At 30.0% G+C, this 19,514-nt stretch overlaps 2 protein-coding genes across 2 annotated transcripts; both read left to right on the forward strand.

The window, feature by feature from the left end:
* The first annotated feature begins 8,179 nt into the window (after positions 1–8,179).
* On the forward strand, positions 8,180–10,000 carry LOC103495274 (gallate 1-beta-glucosyltransferase 84A24-like). The gene has a single exon (XM_008456773.3). The coding sequence runs from the start codon at positions 8,352–8,354 to the stop codon at positions 9,840–9,842; it is 1,491 nt and encodes a 496-aa protein (XP_008454995.1). The 5' UTR covers positions 8,180–8,351; the 3' UTR covers positions 9,843–10,000.
* Positions 10,001–12,358: 2,358 nt separating this feature from the next.
* Positions 12,359–16,270, forward strand: LOC103495275 (RNA pseudouridine synthase 4, mitochondrial). The gene is made up of 10 exons (XM_008456774.3): positions 12,359–12,779; positions 13,003–13,071; positions 13,205–13,342; positions 13,725–13,772; positions 13,864–13,944; positions 14,137–14,250; positions 14,379–14,486; positions 14,637–14,745; positions 15,332–15,378; positions 15,479–16,270. The coding sequence occupies exons 1-10, from the start codon at positions 12,417–12,419 to the stop codon at positions 15,815–15,817; spliced, it is 1,416 nt and encodes a 471-aa protein (XP_008454996.1). The 5' UTR covers positions 12,359–12,416; the 3' UTR covers positions 15,818–16,270.
* Positions 16,271–19,514: the final 3,244 nt, after the last annotated feature.

Below are 19,514 nucleotides of genomic sequence, written 5' to 3' on the forward strand. Positions count from 1 at the left end.
GTTGAGATGATATGACATGAGATGGGATGTTAAGTCATCTCATGGTATAGGCCCAAAATGGTATCCTCAATTACATAAATTAGTGGTTACGAGTCTTCATTGAAAATTTGGTTATGAATGAATATATTTAGTAGGAGTATAAGAATAATCCGAACAATTGATAACTCGAACCATCTAATTCATATTATATGGGTTGGGTTGGGTTGAAAATTTTGATTTTTTTTTTTGTTAGGTTGGGGTTGAAAAATTTGGGTCAACTCAACCCAATCCGAATTAATAATATATATATATATATATATATATTATAGATGTTTTATTGTTTATTTAATATTTTTGGATAATGTTTGGAATGTTGAACTTTTATAGATGTTTGAAACTTTGAATTTATAAATGTTTGAATTTTTGGATATGAGTGTTTATCGACGTTGTACAACAATTTTAAACCATACAAATATTAAGAATGAAAAAAAATAATACAAACCGACAACCCAACCCAACCCTTAAAATATGGGTTAGGTTGGATTGGATTGGAAATATAATATGGGTTGTTCGGGTTGTTAATCTAACCAACCCGAAAATATGGGTTGGGTTGAAAATATTCCTCAACCCAACCCAATCCGTTTACACCCCAGATATTTGGTTATACAAAAGATGAAAATCAATGACATAAGAAGTTGTAAGAAAATAAAACAACTTTAAATCTTTTGTAGTCTCTAAAATTTGGATCTAAATTCTATTTGATCCCTAAGTTTATCAAAATATTACATTCTTTTATAACTTTTTTAGTTTTAAATTTGATTTCAGTTTCGGTTTAAAACTCGAATGACGTGAAATTTGGCTAATTATATTACTTTCGTGACCATCCCATTTCTGATCTCTTCTTGTTTTTCTTTTTATAGATATCTCATGACCACACTCAACTTCAAGCTTGGAAACAAAAATCACTTTGAAAAGTCTACGTAACCTTTCTTTTCAAAACTCCAACACAATAACTATGAGATCCCACACCAATATATATTGAAGCAATGTTTTTGAATAGACAATTGATTGGATAATTACATAGTACTGTCTTATCAAAGTAAAGAAAGGTAGTTGACGATGAAACTGTTGCATAGGTGATGTTAGATATTACATTATAGTTGCTTTTGCCCATCGGCTTAAACTTTTTGATCAATCGAAGAGGTTAGATGTTGGGTCACTTTTCAGTAATTTAAAAAACAATGAAGATAAGAAATGTCTCTTTCTTTTTCTATTCTCTACGAAGAAATCGAATTTACTCATTATGTAGTTTGCAAGTTTCGTTTGAGTTATTTTTTCACTCTCGATTAAGAATATTTAGCGAAGTTTTGAGGCTCTCGGTTTACTAGTTGGTTTTTGGATGTGATTAACATGGTTTTGTGTTTCTTTGAACTTGGGAGGTTTGTGAAGCGGTTGTTTAAAATAAATAAATAGACATCACTAGTTGTATATCGATTCCTTAGCAAAAATGAACACAAACATCAAATATCTACAAACATATCCTTGGATGTCCTTTTATAAATGACTCGTTAACCCTAAAAACATATCATATCTAGTTAGTCCAATATAAATAACATAACAATATTCATAGCTTAGTTTGAGATTATGTAAAAACAACCTAATTATTAATCTACACAAGTTTTTAAACTTCCAAAAAATACATATTGATATCGATATCAATATCAATATATTTGTTAACATACTCATAAACGTGAAAATTTCGTCTTGATATACATAAATTAAAGGATTCAACATTGATATTAAATATTAGTGAATATCGCAGAAAAAAAATAATACTAAACTCGTAAATTAATTTCAAACTAAAAACAACTCATTTAAACACCATCTTTATAATTTAAATTTGTTTAGATATCTATGTATAATTAATTACCCAAATCAAAATTTAAATTATTTTACAAAGATGGTGTTTGAGGATTTGACAAATATATAGCATAATTGGGCTGTTTGGAGGCCCAAGTTGAGTTGTTGAGATTATATGGGATGTGAAGTCATCTAATTGTTTGGAGGCCCAAAGTTGAGATGAGATGAGATGTGATGTGATGTGAAGTAGTCATCTCATTGTTAGGGACCTAAGATGGTATCTTTGATAATCATACCTTAATTTTTAGGATATTCCACTTATTATTTAAGTCAAAAACTTCATTTATGAAATGGGTCCAAACAATCCCCACAATTTAATTAAATCAAATTTGTCACATCCATTGACTTTCATTTTGAATGAACTAATAATTCATAAGTAAACTCTATACCATATTTAGCCACTATCAACAACTAAATATACTCTAAAAAATTAAAAGAAAAAAAAAAAACTACATCAAATATCTCTATGATATGAACTAAACTCTCCGTACACAAAACATCTCTACATTGTAAATATAAATATATAAACTCTACCTACTACATCTTTTTTCAATCCAACGAATCAGCAAGTACGATTTCTATTATAAATTTAACTTTACTTTTTTTTGGACATTTCTACTTTATGGAGATTTGTGTAAGTGATTAATTATCTTTTAATCCGTACGACAAAAGTCAAATTTGGTAGTTTTGAATATAGGGAGTGGAAATCAAATAATTGTTTTTCTTTTTTTTTTTTTTCTCTCTCTCTTTTATTATTAGTAATTAGTAGGATTAATGAGACTAGAAAATCATTTTAGTACCACTATTTATTACTTGCTACTTCAATGACTATTTAATAAATTAATAAATGTTAAGAATTAAAAAGGTAATTAAATGACAATATGAATGTAATTATCAAAACTTAACTATCCAAAGAATAGAAGATAATTAAATAGTAATAAAATATAATGAAATTCAAATATCATAAATTATAAACTATGTAAAGAAAAAGTAATCAAATAGTAATTAAAAATTATAAGGTAATCAAACGATGGTGATATGATAATATCATAAACTACTAATTGACAACAATAAAAGCGGCTAATCAAATGTACTATGTGATAAATAATAGAAAGTAACAACACAACGATCATATCATATGATAATTAAAAACTATTAACTAATCGATTAGAAAAAAATGTCATCTCTTAATCACTATGGCTCACGTAGACTTTAGTTCGTGTAGTAAATATATAAATAAGTCAACAATCATATAAAAAAAATCAGTATCTAATGACAATCACTATTATATCATTCCATTTTATTTTCCAATTTTTCTAAAGTACTTTTTGTTAGTGGTTATTTTGATTTTACTGACCCTCTCATTCATTTATCTTGACTAAAAAAAATATGACTTTGTTTTGTTTAAAAATATCTTTCGTTTTTTTAAAAAATACAATTAAAGAATTAAAAAATAATTTAGCATTTTTTTCTTATAGATTTTTTTTAATACAAGTTAGCCATGTTTTTCAATATATAGTTGTAGGTAATTATAAGGGAGAAAAAACTCTAAACCTCTAAATAGTCGTATGATATTATTCTATTTGATGTAGAACCATATAGTTTTGCTTTTCGTACCATTCAAAAGATCTGGTATTATAATTGTTCTCACTTATATATCTGTCACCCATTTTATTTAATCATTGTGAGATTTTCGATACATTTTCAATTATATCATTTTTTATAGATAGGTATAGAAAGAAAAAGAATGAAAATAATCACGCAACGTATATTTTTTAGAAGAATAATCCTAATATTTTTGTTCTTTGGATACTATTGTCAAAATCGTATCTTCCATTTTCATTTAAAAAAAACTAAAATGAAAGTTTTTAATAACAAAAATTAAAAGATTTTCATCTTTCAAGAAAACAGTTAATCATTCCCATAAAATAAAAAATTATTTTCTAAATATTGAAAAAAAAATCAAAATAGCTTGAAAGTATAACGAAACATATTCAATCAATTTATGACGAACTATGATAGATAAAAGACAAGCTACATAAATACAACAATCTTATTTTGTAGAGAAAATCTATGAATTTTTTTTAATAATATTATTTTAAAAAGAAATGCCAAAAATAGGTTAGAATTGAAAAAATAAAATAGTGAATTTGTGGATCTCGTCCACGACTAGGCAAAGTCGTACTTAACTGAGTTGGCAATCGAAGTCATAGACGGGTCAACATTTTCAATAAGTTGATGTTACCACACACCTTTTTCTTTTATATATATATATCACAATTTCAATTTTTAATTTTTCTTACTAAATTCATCTTTTATATTTTAATCTGATTATTTCTCAATCAAAATTATACAATTTTTTTACCATCTTCAATTTTGTAAGAAATATATATATTAATAAAATATGTTATTAAAAAAATATTAAACAAATATTTTCAATCTACGATATTAACAAAATATATAAAAAAAGATTAAAATAATTGTATTATATTTGTTAAATGGGAAGAAAAAACCCTTACTCAATGTTTAAAATAAATGGAAAGAAAGAAACCTCAGCATTAAGGACAAAAAAAACCTACAAAATTGCTAAATTTAATGTGTTAAAATAAAAAAATGTGTTAAATGTGTATTAAATCAAATTAAAATAAAAAAAAAAGTGTTAAATGTGTTAAATTGTCAAATTTTATACAAAATTGCCAAATTTCATCTTATTAAATGTGTTAAATGGAAAGAAAAAATAATTGTGATTTAAAATGAATTTCCATGTTTGGATACAAAAACAAAATCAATAAATTTAAAATCAATTATTGATTTCAAATTTTTTAATTTTAACTAAAATTTTCAAAAATTTCTATTTCTAACTTTTTATATTACGTATTTAAACTATAAATTTCTTCTTTTATTTTTTTTATCCACATAGTTAAATTGGTAAGTAAAATGGTCGAAATAGGCTGACGTGAATTACCAGAAGTTACACGACTTCCCTCGTTTAAAAAATTACCCTATTTTTAACAAAAGTTTCGTCATTCATCTTGTTTTTATCATTTTTCACAAATTATCCTATTTTTTAAGATAAAATATAGCTCATAAACTAACTTATATCTCAAAATCCCTACTGAACACTCGATGGTTTTAATGGTGGTAACACAATGGCAGGTCCCAAACAGCCCCTTGGTCACATCAAGAATTAATAAGACACAAAAGTAGGGTTTGAATGGGCACGAAGAACTTTTTGGTGGAACGTGTGGATGAGATTGGATCATGTGGCTTCGTTTCTAGCCATTCACCATACCTAACCTAACTACAATCTCTCCATTCTTCCCTTTCTCTCTGTATACATTTCGTAACATCTTCCCTACTTCTTTCCTATTTATCCATTGCTTTAAACAATGTTTCATTCCTTCTTTCTTATTTGTTGCTTGTCGTTTGGTTTAGAACACACCCTTTAATTTCTTCCTTCTCTTTGTTCCTCTGTGTCTTCTAATCAATTGTTATTAGTTGGAGGGTTTAAATTTATAGATAATCTCTTATTTTAAAGTTATATAATAAGTCATATTCGAATACGTCGCTGTTATTTTAAGTTTCATTTTGAAATATATTAGTTGATTTTTTTACGTGGTTCTTAATAAATCTAAATAAGAAATCAAAATATAGGAATGGGAAAATTCCCATACACATGAAATGGAATGTTGTAGCCCAAGAACTTGAAAGATTCCTAGGAATAAAGTATTCTCATTCTTTGTTATTTGCTTGATAAATAAAAACATTAAAAATATTTTTTTATTCAAATTTTAGATTCTTATTAATTTTAATTTAAAAAATTAATAATTATTTCAATTAAAAATATACTTACAAATTACTTTAATAATTAACGAAAATCTTAGAGTGAAAAATAAAATGAAAGGTGACGGCTTTTTATTGAACCATAATCAATACTAATGATCATCGTATGTTTATTATTTTATATAATCTTTTAAACCTATGTATTTTGATTTATTAGTGTTTTTATTGTGACTTCTTTAATTTAAAGTAGATTTTGTTTTTGATCTAAAAGAAAAATAAATTAACAAATCGATCTCGGTTGATATAACAAAACGAATTTTAAAATGAAAAATATTGACAAAAATATCAATATTCCAATTTTACTAAAAATGTCGATATCAAAAATTTCTAAAATGTTTCTCATTTATTATTTTCCATAAATTCTACTAACCTTAGTGGAAATACTTTTATTTACTTTGGTAATACATTAATTGCAACCCATCTCTCTTTAAATGTTGGGAGACTCAAATGGCAACTTATGAGTAGGTTGATAAATAGAATGACAACATGGTTACCAACTTGGTAACATATGTATTTATTAGTCTACGTCTTCTTAATATATATATATATGTGTGTAGAGTCTATTACTCAACTTTTTAACGAAGAAAGAAAATCAATGGAGATGAGAATTTAAACGTAACTTTACCCATTTTGTATATTGTTTTTTTTCCTTCAAATTTTTAATAATTTTTCAATAGAGGTTTTAGGGGGGAAAAGTTGTTCAAATTCTTAAGGAGAACATGAACAATTTCTTAAAATGTAAATTAGACATGTAACATGTGATCACAAGCTTCTAATTATAAATTAATAATTTTATTGAAAAAATATATATCTTTTAAGAAAATCTTAAGTATCACTTCACAAAGTTGTTTAGGCCATGTCCTTGTTAATAATTTAGGTCTCGTTTTTAGCTAATTTTGGTTTTTTTTTTCTAGAAATTAAGCTTATAGACATACTTTTATTTTCAACATTTTATTTCCTTTTTATCTATCTATCTATATATATTACCAATGATTTAAAAAACCGATCTAAAATTTGAAAACTAAAAAAGTTGTTTTGTTTTTGAAATTTGACTAAAATTTTGTTATAGGATATGAAATCAAACATCCGACTTTAAAGCTATCATAGTGTATTAGACGATATTGAATTGTTAATTTGAGTTTTGTTTTAAAAACTTGAATGATGTGAAGTTTATGGCTAATTCTATTACTTACGTGACCATCACGTTTCTCTCTTCTCCTTTTTCCTTTTTATTTTCTCTTTTCTATAGATATCTCATGACCACACTCAACTTCAAGCTTGAAAATAAAAAAACTCCCTTTGAAAAGTATACGTAACCATTTTCTTTTCAAATTAAAACTCCAACACAATAACTATGACATCTCACAACAATTAACATATATTCAATCAATATTTTAAAATACATAATTGATTGAATAATTACTACTGCTTTATCACAGTAAAAGAAGGTCGTTGTCGATGTAATTGTTGCATTTGATGATGTTAGATATTATATTAAATCTATTTTTATTTATTGATTTAAATTTTTAGATCAAATAAGTGAGATGTTGGGTCAATTGGTGATTTAAGAGACTATGAGGATAAGAAATGTTTTTCTTTTTCTATTTTTTCCATAAGAAATCGAATTACACACTATGTATAGTTTGTAAAGTTTCGTTTGAGTTACTTTAACCCTCTCGATTAAGAATACTTAGTGAGGGTTCAAGGCTCTTGATTCATTCGTTTGGTTTTTGGATGTTTCTTTGAACTTGGAGGGTTTTTAGGAAGTAGTTGTTTGATATAAATAAATAAACAATACTAATTGTTTGTAATCTACACCTACTTTGTTCTCTAATGGATTTACTTAGCAAAAATGAGCACCAACCCTAGATATCTACAAATATATTTTGGACGTCTTTTTATAAATACTCATTAACCCTAAAAATATATCATATCTAGTTAGTGCCACAATAATATTCATAACTTAGTTTGAGACTTACGTAAAAGCAACCTAATTATTAATCTATATGAGTTTTTAGACTCACGATATGAAAATTCCATTTTGATATACGTAAATTAGGTTCAACATCGATATTAAATATCAATGAATATCATTGAAAAATAATGTTTGTGAAATAAGACCATCCATGTAGTCCAATACGGTCAATAAAAATACAAACGAACTAAACTCGTAACTTAATTTGAAGGTAAGTAAACTTTTACTAATAGAAACTAAATTACTAAACTAAATAGATTTATAGAAATTATTTTGTCTATCGATTATATTTGTAAAATGGAAATTAATGTTGAGGAGGAGGTTGATTGAAATGTATGAAAATAAAAATTTAAATTATTAATTATTTGATACATAGCTTAATGTCCATGCATGCAAATATTTTCAAATTATATATACATAAATATGTTTAGGGGGTGACGTTGACATCATAGTGATCTGAGGCGCCTATACTCTTTAAGATCGTTTGCTGCGTGGACGGACGAACTAACACCAACCTCAACATGAATTGTTACTATAAAATCGGACAAAAAGGGCTCCACTCATCACATCTTCACTCTACGAGTCGCCATTTTTAAGAGCTTAGGAGCATAACAGAGAAAATAAACGGTGAAAAATGCCGGCTGTGTCCGAAACTCCTTGCCATGTCTTTCTTGTTACGTTTCCTGGCCAGGGTCACATGAACCCCACCATCCGCCTCGGTAAAAAGCTCGCTTCCAAAGGTCTTTACATCACCATCTCCACCACCAGCGAATTCGGCCTCAGTCTCAAAAACGCTGGCAGCATCGGCGACCAGCCTTCCCCTGTCGGCTCTGGTTTCATCGACTTCGAGTTTTGGGACGACGGCTGGGAACTCGACGACCCCAGACGTCGGGATTTGGACCTTTACATGCCGCAGCTTCAGATCACCGGAAAGCCGGCGTTGACTCAGATGCTTAAAAGCCGCGCTGGTGAGAATCGGCCGGTTTCTTGTCTCATTGGAAACCCCTTTGTTCCTTGGGTTTGTGATGTGGCTAACGATATCGGAATCCCCTGTTCTGTTCTCTGGGTTCAATCTTGCTCAGTTTTCTCGATTTATTATCATTACTCTCGTAAATCTGTGGATTTCCCTTCTGAATCCGATCCTTATTGTGATGTTCAGTTGCCATCGCTTCCATTACTGAAGTACGACGAAATCCCAAGCTTTTTGCACCCTCATGGGCAGTATAAGGTGATTGGACGGTCGATTTTGCAGCAGTTTCGTAACGTGTCAATACCATTTTGTATTTTAATGGATACGTTTGAGGAACTTGAGAGAGATATTATTAAGCATATGTCGACGATTTGTCCTATTAAGCCGATTGGTCCTCTGTTCAAGACGCTGAAATTTTCCGACGATAACAAAAAGGCGGATCTCTCCGGCGATTTCTTGAAAGCGGATGATTGCTTCGAGTGGCTTGATTCGAAAGCACCGAATTCGGTGATTTATATTTCTTTTGGAAGCATCGTTCATTTGAGTCAGAAACAAATCGAGGAAATGGCTCACGCACTCGTTAATTCTGGGTTTTCGTTCTTGTGGGTGATGAAGCCTTTATCTAAAGACATGGCGGATTGTTTAGGATTGAAACAGCATGTTCTTCCTGATGGGTTTTTAGAGAAAGCAGGGGAAAGAGGTAAGATTGTGAAATGGAGTCCACAACAGAAGGTTCTTTCTCACCCTTCCATTGCTTGTTTTGTTACTCACTGTGGATGGAACTCATCAGTGGAGGCTCTGAGCTCCGGCGTGCCGTTGCTTGTGCTGCCGCAGTGGGGGGATCAAGTCACCAACGCCAAGTTTTTGGTGGAGGAATACGGTGTTGGGATCCGGCTTGGCCGCGGTGAGTCGGAAAAGAGATTGGTGGAGAGGGATGAGTTTGAGCAACATCTGAGGGACGCCATTGTTGGAGTGAAGGCAAAGGAGCTTAGAGAAAATGCTTTGAAATGGAAAATTGCGGCGGAGAAAGCGGCAGCAGACGGCGGCCCATCGGAGTCTAACATACAAGAGCTTGTGGAGGAGATCAGGAAGAAGTGGTCAACTCAGATGAGTGATATCCATAATTTAGTGGTAAATAATGTGGATGGGGCTTGAAATATTTTACCGTGAACGGTAATTTTTACAATGGTAAACGTTAGCATTGATATCTACTCCTAATTATGATGGATGGTAACTTTACAAGTTCGTGTGGGTAATATTATTTCTTCTTCTTCTTTTGTTTTTGGAAATATCAAAATTATTATTTCTATTTACATTGAGTTAAATATGTTGGATGTAGTGAATCTCACAAAAAATAAGAAAGGTGTGTGTAATTTGGAAATTCTTTTGTCAATTTTGTCAACTCCAATTTTTTAAATAATTAATAAAATATATTTTATTAAAAAAAAAGGTTAATTATTTCTATTTTTTCTTCTCTTTTAATATTCTAAAAAAAAAAAAAAAAAAGGAAATCAAGTATCAAAATAGCCTTTACATCAATCAAATCATTCAAAGAAAACTAAAGGCTATACTTTTGAATGTCCAAACTATGGTTTTCTAAATATAGTATTCTAATAATCAAGATATTAATTATTAAATCAAAACATAACATATTATTGTTGTTTTAATATAATATTCTAATATTTTATTTTAGGGTAATTATAATAGGTAGCAATTTTTAGAATAATTATTAAGTATGTAGCAATATTTTAAAAAAATTGCAAATATAGCAAAATCTATTAGTGATACACTTTATCGTTGATAGACTCTTATGGTTTATCACTGATAGACCAACATTTGCTACATGGTCTATCGGTGATAGACTCCTATCATTGATAGATTTTGACAGATTTTGCTATATTTGCAATTTTTTTAAAATGTTGTTATATACTTAATTATTTTGAATATAATTGTTAAATTTGCAACTATTCCTTTATTTTATTCCATGTACCAAATCTAGTCTTTATATTGTCAACAAATATTAATATTAAATTTAGAGGTTGATTTTGAAAAAAAAAAAAAAAGAATTAAAACATTTCCTTATGAACTTTGAAAAAATGTGGATAAATTTGGATAATTAAATATCATAGACCAAACTAAAAATAGTATACAAAGTGTGGAGGGCCAATGAACAAATGCAATTGAATAAAAAGAGATGTGGGTTCACTCAATGTTTGGAGATTTATTCTAACAATAAAGACAAAAGATTTATAAAAAAAAAATCCTTTTACCTAATTTTTGTCTTTTTCTAAAAAAAAAAAAAACAATCCTACTTTTAGTATTTATAATTGGACATAAAAGTTGCTTTTGGCTTTAAAATTATATTTTCAATCAAAGATTTGAGAGGATATATTTTTAGTGGCAACTTATATCAACTTTCCTTTGCTTTATTATCTAATTGGATCTTTTTTTAGTTACTTTCTATGTTCACATATGGGATTATTTTATATTTTTGTTAGATGGTTGATTTAATTATCTTAACTTCATTATCTACACTATTAGAAAGTATTAGAAAGAAATGAAAAATAGTGAAATAGAAAAGGTTTCGCACTAAATTCTCAACGTTTAAATCAAAACTATAAGAACTTCACATGCATTTCTACGTGAAATGAATTATGACCAAACTTTTCAAAATAATGCAATTGATTAACTTATTCCTTGCATCGTCCTAATAGTAACATCTCTGATATATCTCTCTCAAGTATCCAGTATCTAAATATTGAGTAGAGTAGTATCTAGTATATAGCATAGAGCATATAGTATAGGTTATCGAATATTGTACATCTTGTATCGAGTAGTATACTTATGCAGTTTTCAAAGACGAATTAATAATTTTTCAAGATGACGATGCAAACGTGAAATCACTTTCCAACGGTGGTGTAAACAGGTTGGGAGACATTCTCAACCCAACCCATATATTTTCGGATTGGTAATTGGGTTGACAACCTGAATAACCCGATTTAATTTTCCTTTTATGAGTTAGGTTGGGTTATCGGTTTTTTCTTTTAATTACTAGTATTTTTAAAGTTTAAAATTGTTGTAACTACTCAACAGCTAACATTTATAACTATGTTTGGTTGTGCATGAATGTTATCACGATCGTTTATCTTACAACCTCCTACACAGTTGAGTAGGAATTTAAACGATATGAAAATTTAGCCGATCATATAAGAAGTAAACAATCATTGGAAGGTAGAAAACTAAACGATCGTTTACCCTCTTATGCAATCGTTTAGCTTTCTACTTTCAAACAATCGTTTACTAATTTTTCATACAATCATTCAACTCCCTACCCAATCGTTTAACAAAATACTCATAACTTTACTTTTTTAAATAAATAATAATATATATAATATAAATATATTATTAATTCGCATTGGGTTTGATTGAACCGAATTTTTCAACCCAAACTCGAGATCCAACCCCAACTCGAGAAAAAAACAAAAATTTAAATTCGACCTATATAATATGAATTGAATAGTCAGGATCATCGAGTTATTCGAGTTGGACTTACCACCCCTACTTTCCCATCACTTCTTAAAACACTTACCATTTTTCATTTTGCCATCCGTTAGAAATCAGCCGGACGTCAAGATGGGCCATATCCAATATATATGTGTTGGCCCATTTTCTTGTTTTTGGTCCAAATACAAAACCCCTCAATTTCCTCTACCTCCGGCGCCACCCACCATGGTACTCCCGCCGCTCTTCCGCCCTTCCGTCATTCTCCGTACTTCCCCGTCTTACACTGATCCCAGCAGCGAAATTCTCTATTTCTCAATTTTTCATGTGCTGAAGTCCACCTTAGCCTTGAGTAACGCCTCCGAACCCGTATCCCAACAGAAGAATGAGAAGGGAAGCAATAGATGGTTCACGCTGCCTCCATACACTGCGACTGTAAATGCTTCGATTTTAGGTAATCGCATACTGAACAGAGGAGCTCAAGCCGAAGTAGAAACTTCCACCGCTGCAATAACTGCTCTGAAATGGGTGATTCATTGCTGCCCCGAATTGCCGAGGAGCCTCGTGCAAAAGCTATTTCGACTGAGAAAGGTTCCGTCCTCAATTTCACTTAATACTATGTTGAATTCTCGCAATTGAATAATCAGTTAAGCTAACTTAAATGATGTCTTTTGATCTTTCTTCAATTGCTTGCCATAGCAATAGCATGCAATTGAATGTTAGTGTGGCAATTCGCATCGTCAGATTTCGACTTTATTGTTAAATTGAAGCATCTTCTTTAGTTTATGAATGTTTTCCTTTTGATGTCTTTCAGGTTCGAAGAGGTTCTTCTATGATTGAAAATTCTGAATATAATTTGGAAGCTCGAGACCAACTTAAAAGAGTGAGCCGCTATCTTCTATACCTACAGAGATATTAATTTCTCTATTTATATTTATATAACATTTGATTATCATGTTTTCCACATTGAAGGAAACTTCCTTAGATCTTTACTAACATGTTTAAGTTATTGCAAGGTGGCAGCCAAGGACATTCTGAACGTAGGTGATCAAATTTTTCTCCCTATCTCCGCTCAAGTATTCTCTACAGAGAAAACTCGGGATTATTGCAATAAAGACGAAGAGACATTCATGCATAGTCTAGTATTATACAAGGTTTTCACTTTTCGCTGTTGTTTTTTGTTGCCTGGAGGAAGGTGGGGTTAAGAACTCTTAGAGGAAGGTGGGGTTAAGAACACTTAGAGGAAGGTGGGTTTAAGAACACTTAGAGGTACAGGTAATTGGGGCACTAAGTTGATTATTATAGTTTGTGGGTTATAACAGCCTGATTTTGAGATGCAAACTATTTTAGTTTGTGTTTTAATTGTCTCTGTTTGAATGCAATCTATTTCAGTTTGAGTAGGAAATGGTATGTACGGTAACAAAGAGAGAAAGAGAGGATGAGTAGGAAATAGTAGATATTGTAACAAACATGAAACACCCCTATGTTCCTCTTGCTGCTAGTGACACATTTTCTTTTTTCTTTTTTTGGTATAAGGATCCAGCAATACTTGTTATCAATAAACCTCCCGGCTTGCCTGTACAGGTATTGTATTCAACTTGAACCATTAATCGATCCTTTTGAATGATCATGGTCTTAGTTTCCAAAATTCCAGTAAATAAAAGTGTTTCTGCAGGGTGGTATTGGTGTGAAAAGAAGTTTAGATGAATTAGCTGCAAGTTGTTTAAGTTATGGCTACTCAGAACCACCTCGACTAGTAAGTTTTTCTTTAAATGATAACCTCTGACTTCGTGAGTTTGTTTAACTACATTAAATAGCATGCCATATAAGGATTTCAAAAAAGGCATTTGTAGTGTCTTTCTAGTTTGATGTTTTTCCTTTTATGATGAACGTGTATTGCAATCTTTATCTTGTTACAAACAATGATATGGGCTTTGCTTGTTGCTAGGTACACAGGCTTGACAGGGACAGCAGTGGCATCTTGATAATGGGCAGGACTTCCACAAGTACTTCACTTCTTCATTCTGTCTTCCGTGAGAAAACTTTTGATGCATCAAAACATGTAGTTCTCTCTGTACTCATATTTTCTATTAAGCAAAATGAAAATCTGATAGAGATAAAAACACATATAAAGCATCGTTATTGTTCAAACTGACATGATTAATTCTTTTACTGTTCATTGCATTGAAGGCAAACCATGTTGATAGTGAAAAAAAGATTTTGCTAAAAAGGTATTGGGCACTTGTAATTGGTTCTCCTCGACGTTCAAAGGGGTTAATTACAGCTCCACTAGGAAAGGTTTGTGTATAATTTCTTTCAAGCAACTATCTTGGAAGTTTTATCCTATTCTAAGTAAACATACATTTGCATTGGTTTCTTTGTGAGTAATTATCTGTATTTTTTCCTTATATTTTCTCTTGTAATTTAGTGTGCTTCTGATGATTTTAGATTGTCTTGGATGATGGAAGATCAGAGCGAATTATGGTCATTGATAATGCCGAACCTATGCCTTTTCAGCAAGCAATTACTAGATATAAAGTGATCAAATCTCATCATGGTTTGCACTTCACCCTTTCTAAATGAAGCATTTAACGTTTCATGCTGATTTTTCGAGCAATAGACATAATTTTAGTCCAAATATTGAAAGCACATTGGAACGTCGTAGGAACATGGATTAAACTGTTTACTTTGTAGGTTTTTCATTTTTTAGATTACTTGGGCAGCTTGTATTAGCCATTAGGCACATGAGATCATCTCTTGATCTTGTTTCTAATAAAGTTTGCATCTGATCATTCGATTAGGAGGGGACTTTTTTTTATAATCGAGAGAGTAGAATATAACTCAGAACTTGTATACATTGTTATTCTTCCTTTTTAGTTCAGAATGAGAAAATTTGAATGCCTCTTAAATGGCTAGAATGCTTTATTTTCTAGTAGTTATATATAATTCTACTTGCGTGACTTTTGATAGAAAGTCTCACAAGAAAAAGAAAGAGCACTTTGCATGCCAAGAATTTACCGTTTTAAAATAAAGCATTTCGGTCAAAATTAATTAATTCCTTTATAACTCCAAAGCGCATATCTTATCTATGCTATAAGATAAAATATCAGATTCTGTTCTCTTATTGCATGGCAATTGTTCAGGATACACTTGGTTGGAGTTGTGTCCCCTCACTGGAAGAAAACATCAGGTACCATCCAGCACACCATAGCTCCAACCACTACAAGTATCCATCTCGTTTTCTACAGATTTTTGGCTTAATATACCTTTATTGTATGTGTTCAATGCAGCTTCGTGTACACTGTGCCGAGGTATTAGGAACGCCTATAGTTGGAGACTACAAATATGGATGGCAAGCACATAAAAATTGGAAACCATTTCATTATAATTTCCACAAGAATCAAGGAAAGAAACAATTCCTCCCTTTTGGTCTTGACTTTGAAAGTGGAAGTATTGCAGAAACTAATCCTCGTCTACACCTTCATTGTAAGCAACTGACTTTACCAGATGTTTCTTTTGCACTGCATAATGATTCTCTAGATCAGGACTGCTCAAGATTGGAATGTCTGGAGTTGGATGCTCCTTTGCCTTCATACATGCAAAAAAGTTGGGATATTATAAATAGTTAGACTGCCATCAAAATTTTTGGACCAACCACTCATCGTTTTGGTCTTCATTTTCCAAGTGGAAATACTGTGGTAAACAACCCTGCCTAAACTTTCAACCCTAGCAATTTCTTTTATCTGAAGGACTTGGGTTGATAGACTGATATCGTAAGTCATCAAATTGTCATTCATGCTAGACACTTTTATAGATTAAATATTTATTAGTGGTGTTTGATAAGAGTTGGATTAAGTTTGTAATAATTGTTTTTGTTGATATTGTTTGGTGTACAAAGTTCAGTTGAGTTAGCTTAGAAAATCTATGGTTGGGGTTTTGAGTTGAGTTGAGTTATGAGTATCTGGTGCAGTTTTGTGTACCCTAAAAAGTATGTATTTTTATAGATTGTTTTACCATCAATTAACCACTTATTTGAATGTGAACTCAATAAATAAAGATATATTTTTTAGTTTTTCATATAATTATTGCACTTGATTTAAACAAAATATTACTCCTTGTAGGGCTGCAAAATTTGAAAATGTTTCCAGATATAGCAACAGTTCAAAGTATGTTATATTTGTATTTGTTTTTTTTTTTCTTTTAGTATATAATCGATCGAGTTAGTTGTTAGAGTTGTTCTTTCGAGATGAATGACACGTCTTTGCCGAGTTGGTTGTTTGAGGTGAACATCGGTGTTGGTTATCGCTGATTGAAGACAATCTTTGCTATAGCTTAGTTTGTTTGGTAGAATCAGTCCATGGCTCTAGTTTCCTTGTTGAGGATTTTCCCCCATCATTTTGAGTACTCTCTTTAGCGAATTGGCAGAGATAGATAGGAAGCTTGCAACTCTCCCATGTAAGCTCGGTCTATGATTCATTGGGTAGGTCGTCCTAAAACTAACAGTTTTGTATCGTGAAACATCTCCAAAATTCAATTACCTTTTTGAATTGAAAAGTTTTTCCTTCTAGTTCAAATATAGGAGAAAGCTGTTTCATATGATATCACTTGATGTGATGCGATATAGAGCAATGTATTAGACTATTGCTTTGCAAATTACAAACGAAACACAAACAAAATGTAAATTTGCATTTTGTTATGTTGACAAGTCGCATTCTTCATTAGACTAAACGTGTGACATCCATCACTTTGTCTGATAATTGTCTAATGTCGTAATAAAGTTAATTCATTTAAACAATGTCATATCAAACTCTTTCTTTTCTTCACAATGTCCCACCGACTCTTCGAAAAGTAAAATTGAGAAATAGCTCATGGGAAAGTCAAAATTAGTGTCAAAAGACAAATAATAATAAAAAAAAAATCATCGGCTCTGAAGTTATTATAAAGAAATTGAACAAAGTGTTGAATTCTGATTTTGATTTAGTTTTGGCTTTGCAAAAGAAATAATTTCATTCGAGTGGTTTACATTTCTCAGTAGAGAAGATATGGTGTCCACTTCTCAACCTTTGCAATTTATGGTAATGAAAAGTCTTCGTATTAATTTTAATTTGTTTCCACAACACTGACCCTTCATTTGTTCTTTCAATATATATCAATAATGGGTATATGAAATTGAGCTCATATGTATTGCAATCAAATAGATATGATATTATAACAAATGAAAAAATCAGTTTGTTTCAAGTTATTTTATAAAACGTAGTAAATTAAACAGAATAACTTTCATTTATAAAAGATATCATTTTGAAATATTTTCTAAAATGTGGAGGGAAAGTTAAGTCAATAAACTTTCACCAAAATAAAAATTGAAAAAAAAAATTTCATCAAGTAGTAGGCAGCAATTGAAAATACAAGACTGAAATTTAAAAATCACATTTTCAATCGATTTGTAATATATACCCATTTCATTTTTACACTTTATCGTGTTCTTTTTGTTGCACGACCACATTTTTTGTTTTACTCTTGATTCGTTACAATTCACTAAACCGTCTCCTATTACTTGATATATGCTTAAGGAATATGAATTAATGTTAATTTAAGTACGTATTACTCTATTTGCATAAAAATTATTTGAAATTTTTTCATGAATAAATAGAGTAAATGTTGGGATCGAGTATGTAATTTCCGATTTTCTAACGTACCCTAATCAGATACTGTTTTTAAAATATAAAATTATAATGATTAAAATTCATTAGAGTTTATTGAATTTGTTCTTATTTAATATATTCCTTAATATATAGTAGTACTTTTCCCTTTATATTTCTTTCCTGTATTGATTATGCATGAGTCTATCTGTTTTGTTATTCATTTTAATATTATTATGATATATCTCTGTCTAGATTCTCTTATTTAATTAGCAATATATCCATTGCTTGATATAGATAATATTCATAATCCTAATTGGTTTACTCAATATTCAAACATGCAAACGTTTAACATGGTGTTGTTCAAACAATAATTAGGGTTCAAACTTTCATACCCTCTTAAGTATTACTCTTTCTTCTTTTTCATTCATTTTTTCCCAGAAAAGATTATTAGATAACTTTATTTATTTATTATTTGAATTCAAGTTTGTACTATTGAACTCGAAATTAAACGTCTGATTAACACGTTGCTATTAAATATATAACTAATGGAATAGATTTTGATGACGAATGAAACGTCGTGGTCTTTTTAAAACAATCCACATGAAATATAAAAAATTACTGAGAAATAAAGAAAAATTGTGAAAACATCATCTTCGATGTCATGCTCATGTATACAAACTTTTATCCATTTTATGCTCTCCTCTGAATTTTGTTCATTATCTTTAAAAACCATTCATAAATTAATTCTCAAACATATACAAACTTATTAACAGTTTAACTTGATTCATTTACGGAACTTTGAGTGTTTAATTGATAAGTTTTACACAACAAATCTCAAAACATAATATAAAGAATAATAATGTAAATCGATGGCTTATAGAAGTTTAGAGTTTAATCCAATACAATTACCAGTTCTTGATTTAAATCAATACAACCCCTAGAGTTTTTAAATTAAAATATAAATTCACGTTTTCATACTAAGATAACATAGTATGATTAAATTAATAGTAACTTTCCGTATAGGCTATAAGTTTAAATATTTTCCCTTTGACTTGAATTTTAGTATTCCTAACATATACATTCAAAAGGTCACTATCAATTTCACACAAAATCAAGATTATATTTTAGTCCTAAGTCATTTTCTCATCAATAAGTCAAAGTTAATACTTTAAAACCCAACTCAAATTAAATTCACCCCTCAACCACAAAAGCCATCAATACCTAACTTCCCATATCATCATTCATCAAACCAAAATATTATTATCATTAAAAGCTTATTACAAATTACCAAAACTATATTAATTAATTCAATACTGTGGATTATCTCAAATAAAAAAATATAATAAAATAGAAGTTAAGTTTGTTTATATATTAGGTTGAATTTGTATGAAGTAGATCGACATGAAAGATTATTAAAGAATGAAGATGAATAATTTAATTGCAATAATCTTTTACTTAAGAGATGATAAAGATTCAACAAAACACACACCAAAGTTTAATTATGTTGTTTGGTAGGCCAACTCCAACATTTCATGAAAAAAAAGAAAAGAAAACAACAAAAGTTGACGTGACTGCCTACAAGGATGACGTGGACCACTCATTTCATTTCATTTCATTGGTCTTAATCTTCGAAAGGGTAATTAAGTCATTTCGTTTTCTTTTGGATGTATTGCTGAGATATTCA

Source organism: Cucumis melo, chromosome 1 (genome assembly GCF_025177605.1).
Source record: "Cucumis melo cultivar AY chromosome 1, USDA_Cmelo_AY_1.0, whole genome shotgun sequence".
NCBI lineage: Eukaryota > Viridiplantae > Streptophyta > Magnoliopsida > Cucurbitales > Cucurbitaceae > Cucumis > Cucumis melo.

Excerpts from the sequence above, each read along its gene's own strand:
- LOC103495274 (XM_008456773.3), top strand. The coding sequence starts at position 8,352 with ATGCCGGCTGTGTCCGAAACTCCTTGCCATGTCTTTCTTGTTACGTTT.
- LOC103495275 (XM_008456774.3), top strand. The coding sequence starts at position 12,417 with ATGGTACTCCCGCCGCTCTTCCGCCCTTCCGTCATTCTCCGTACTTCC. Across the intron at positions 13,072-13,204 it reads CTCGAGACCAACTTAAAAGA|GTGGCAGCCAAGGACATTCT; the intron begins GTGAGCCGCTAT and ends AGTTATTGCAAG. Across the intron at positions 13,773-13,863 it reads CTCCCGGCTTGCCTGTACAG|GGTGGTATTGGTGTGAAAAG; the intron begins GTATTGTATTCA and ends GTGTTTCTGCAG.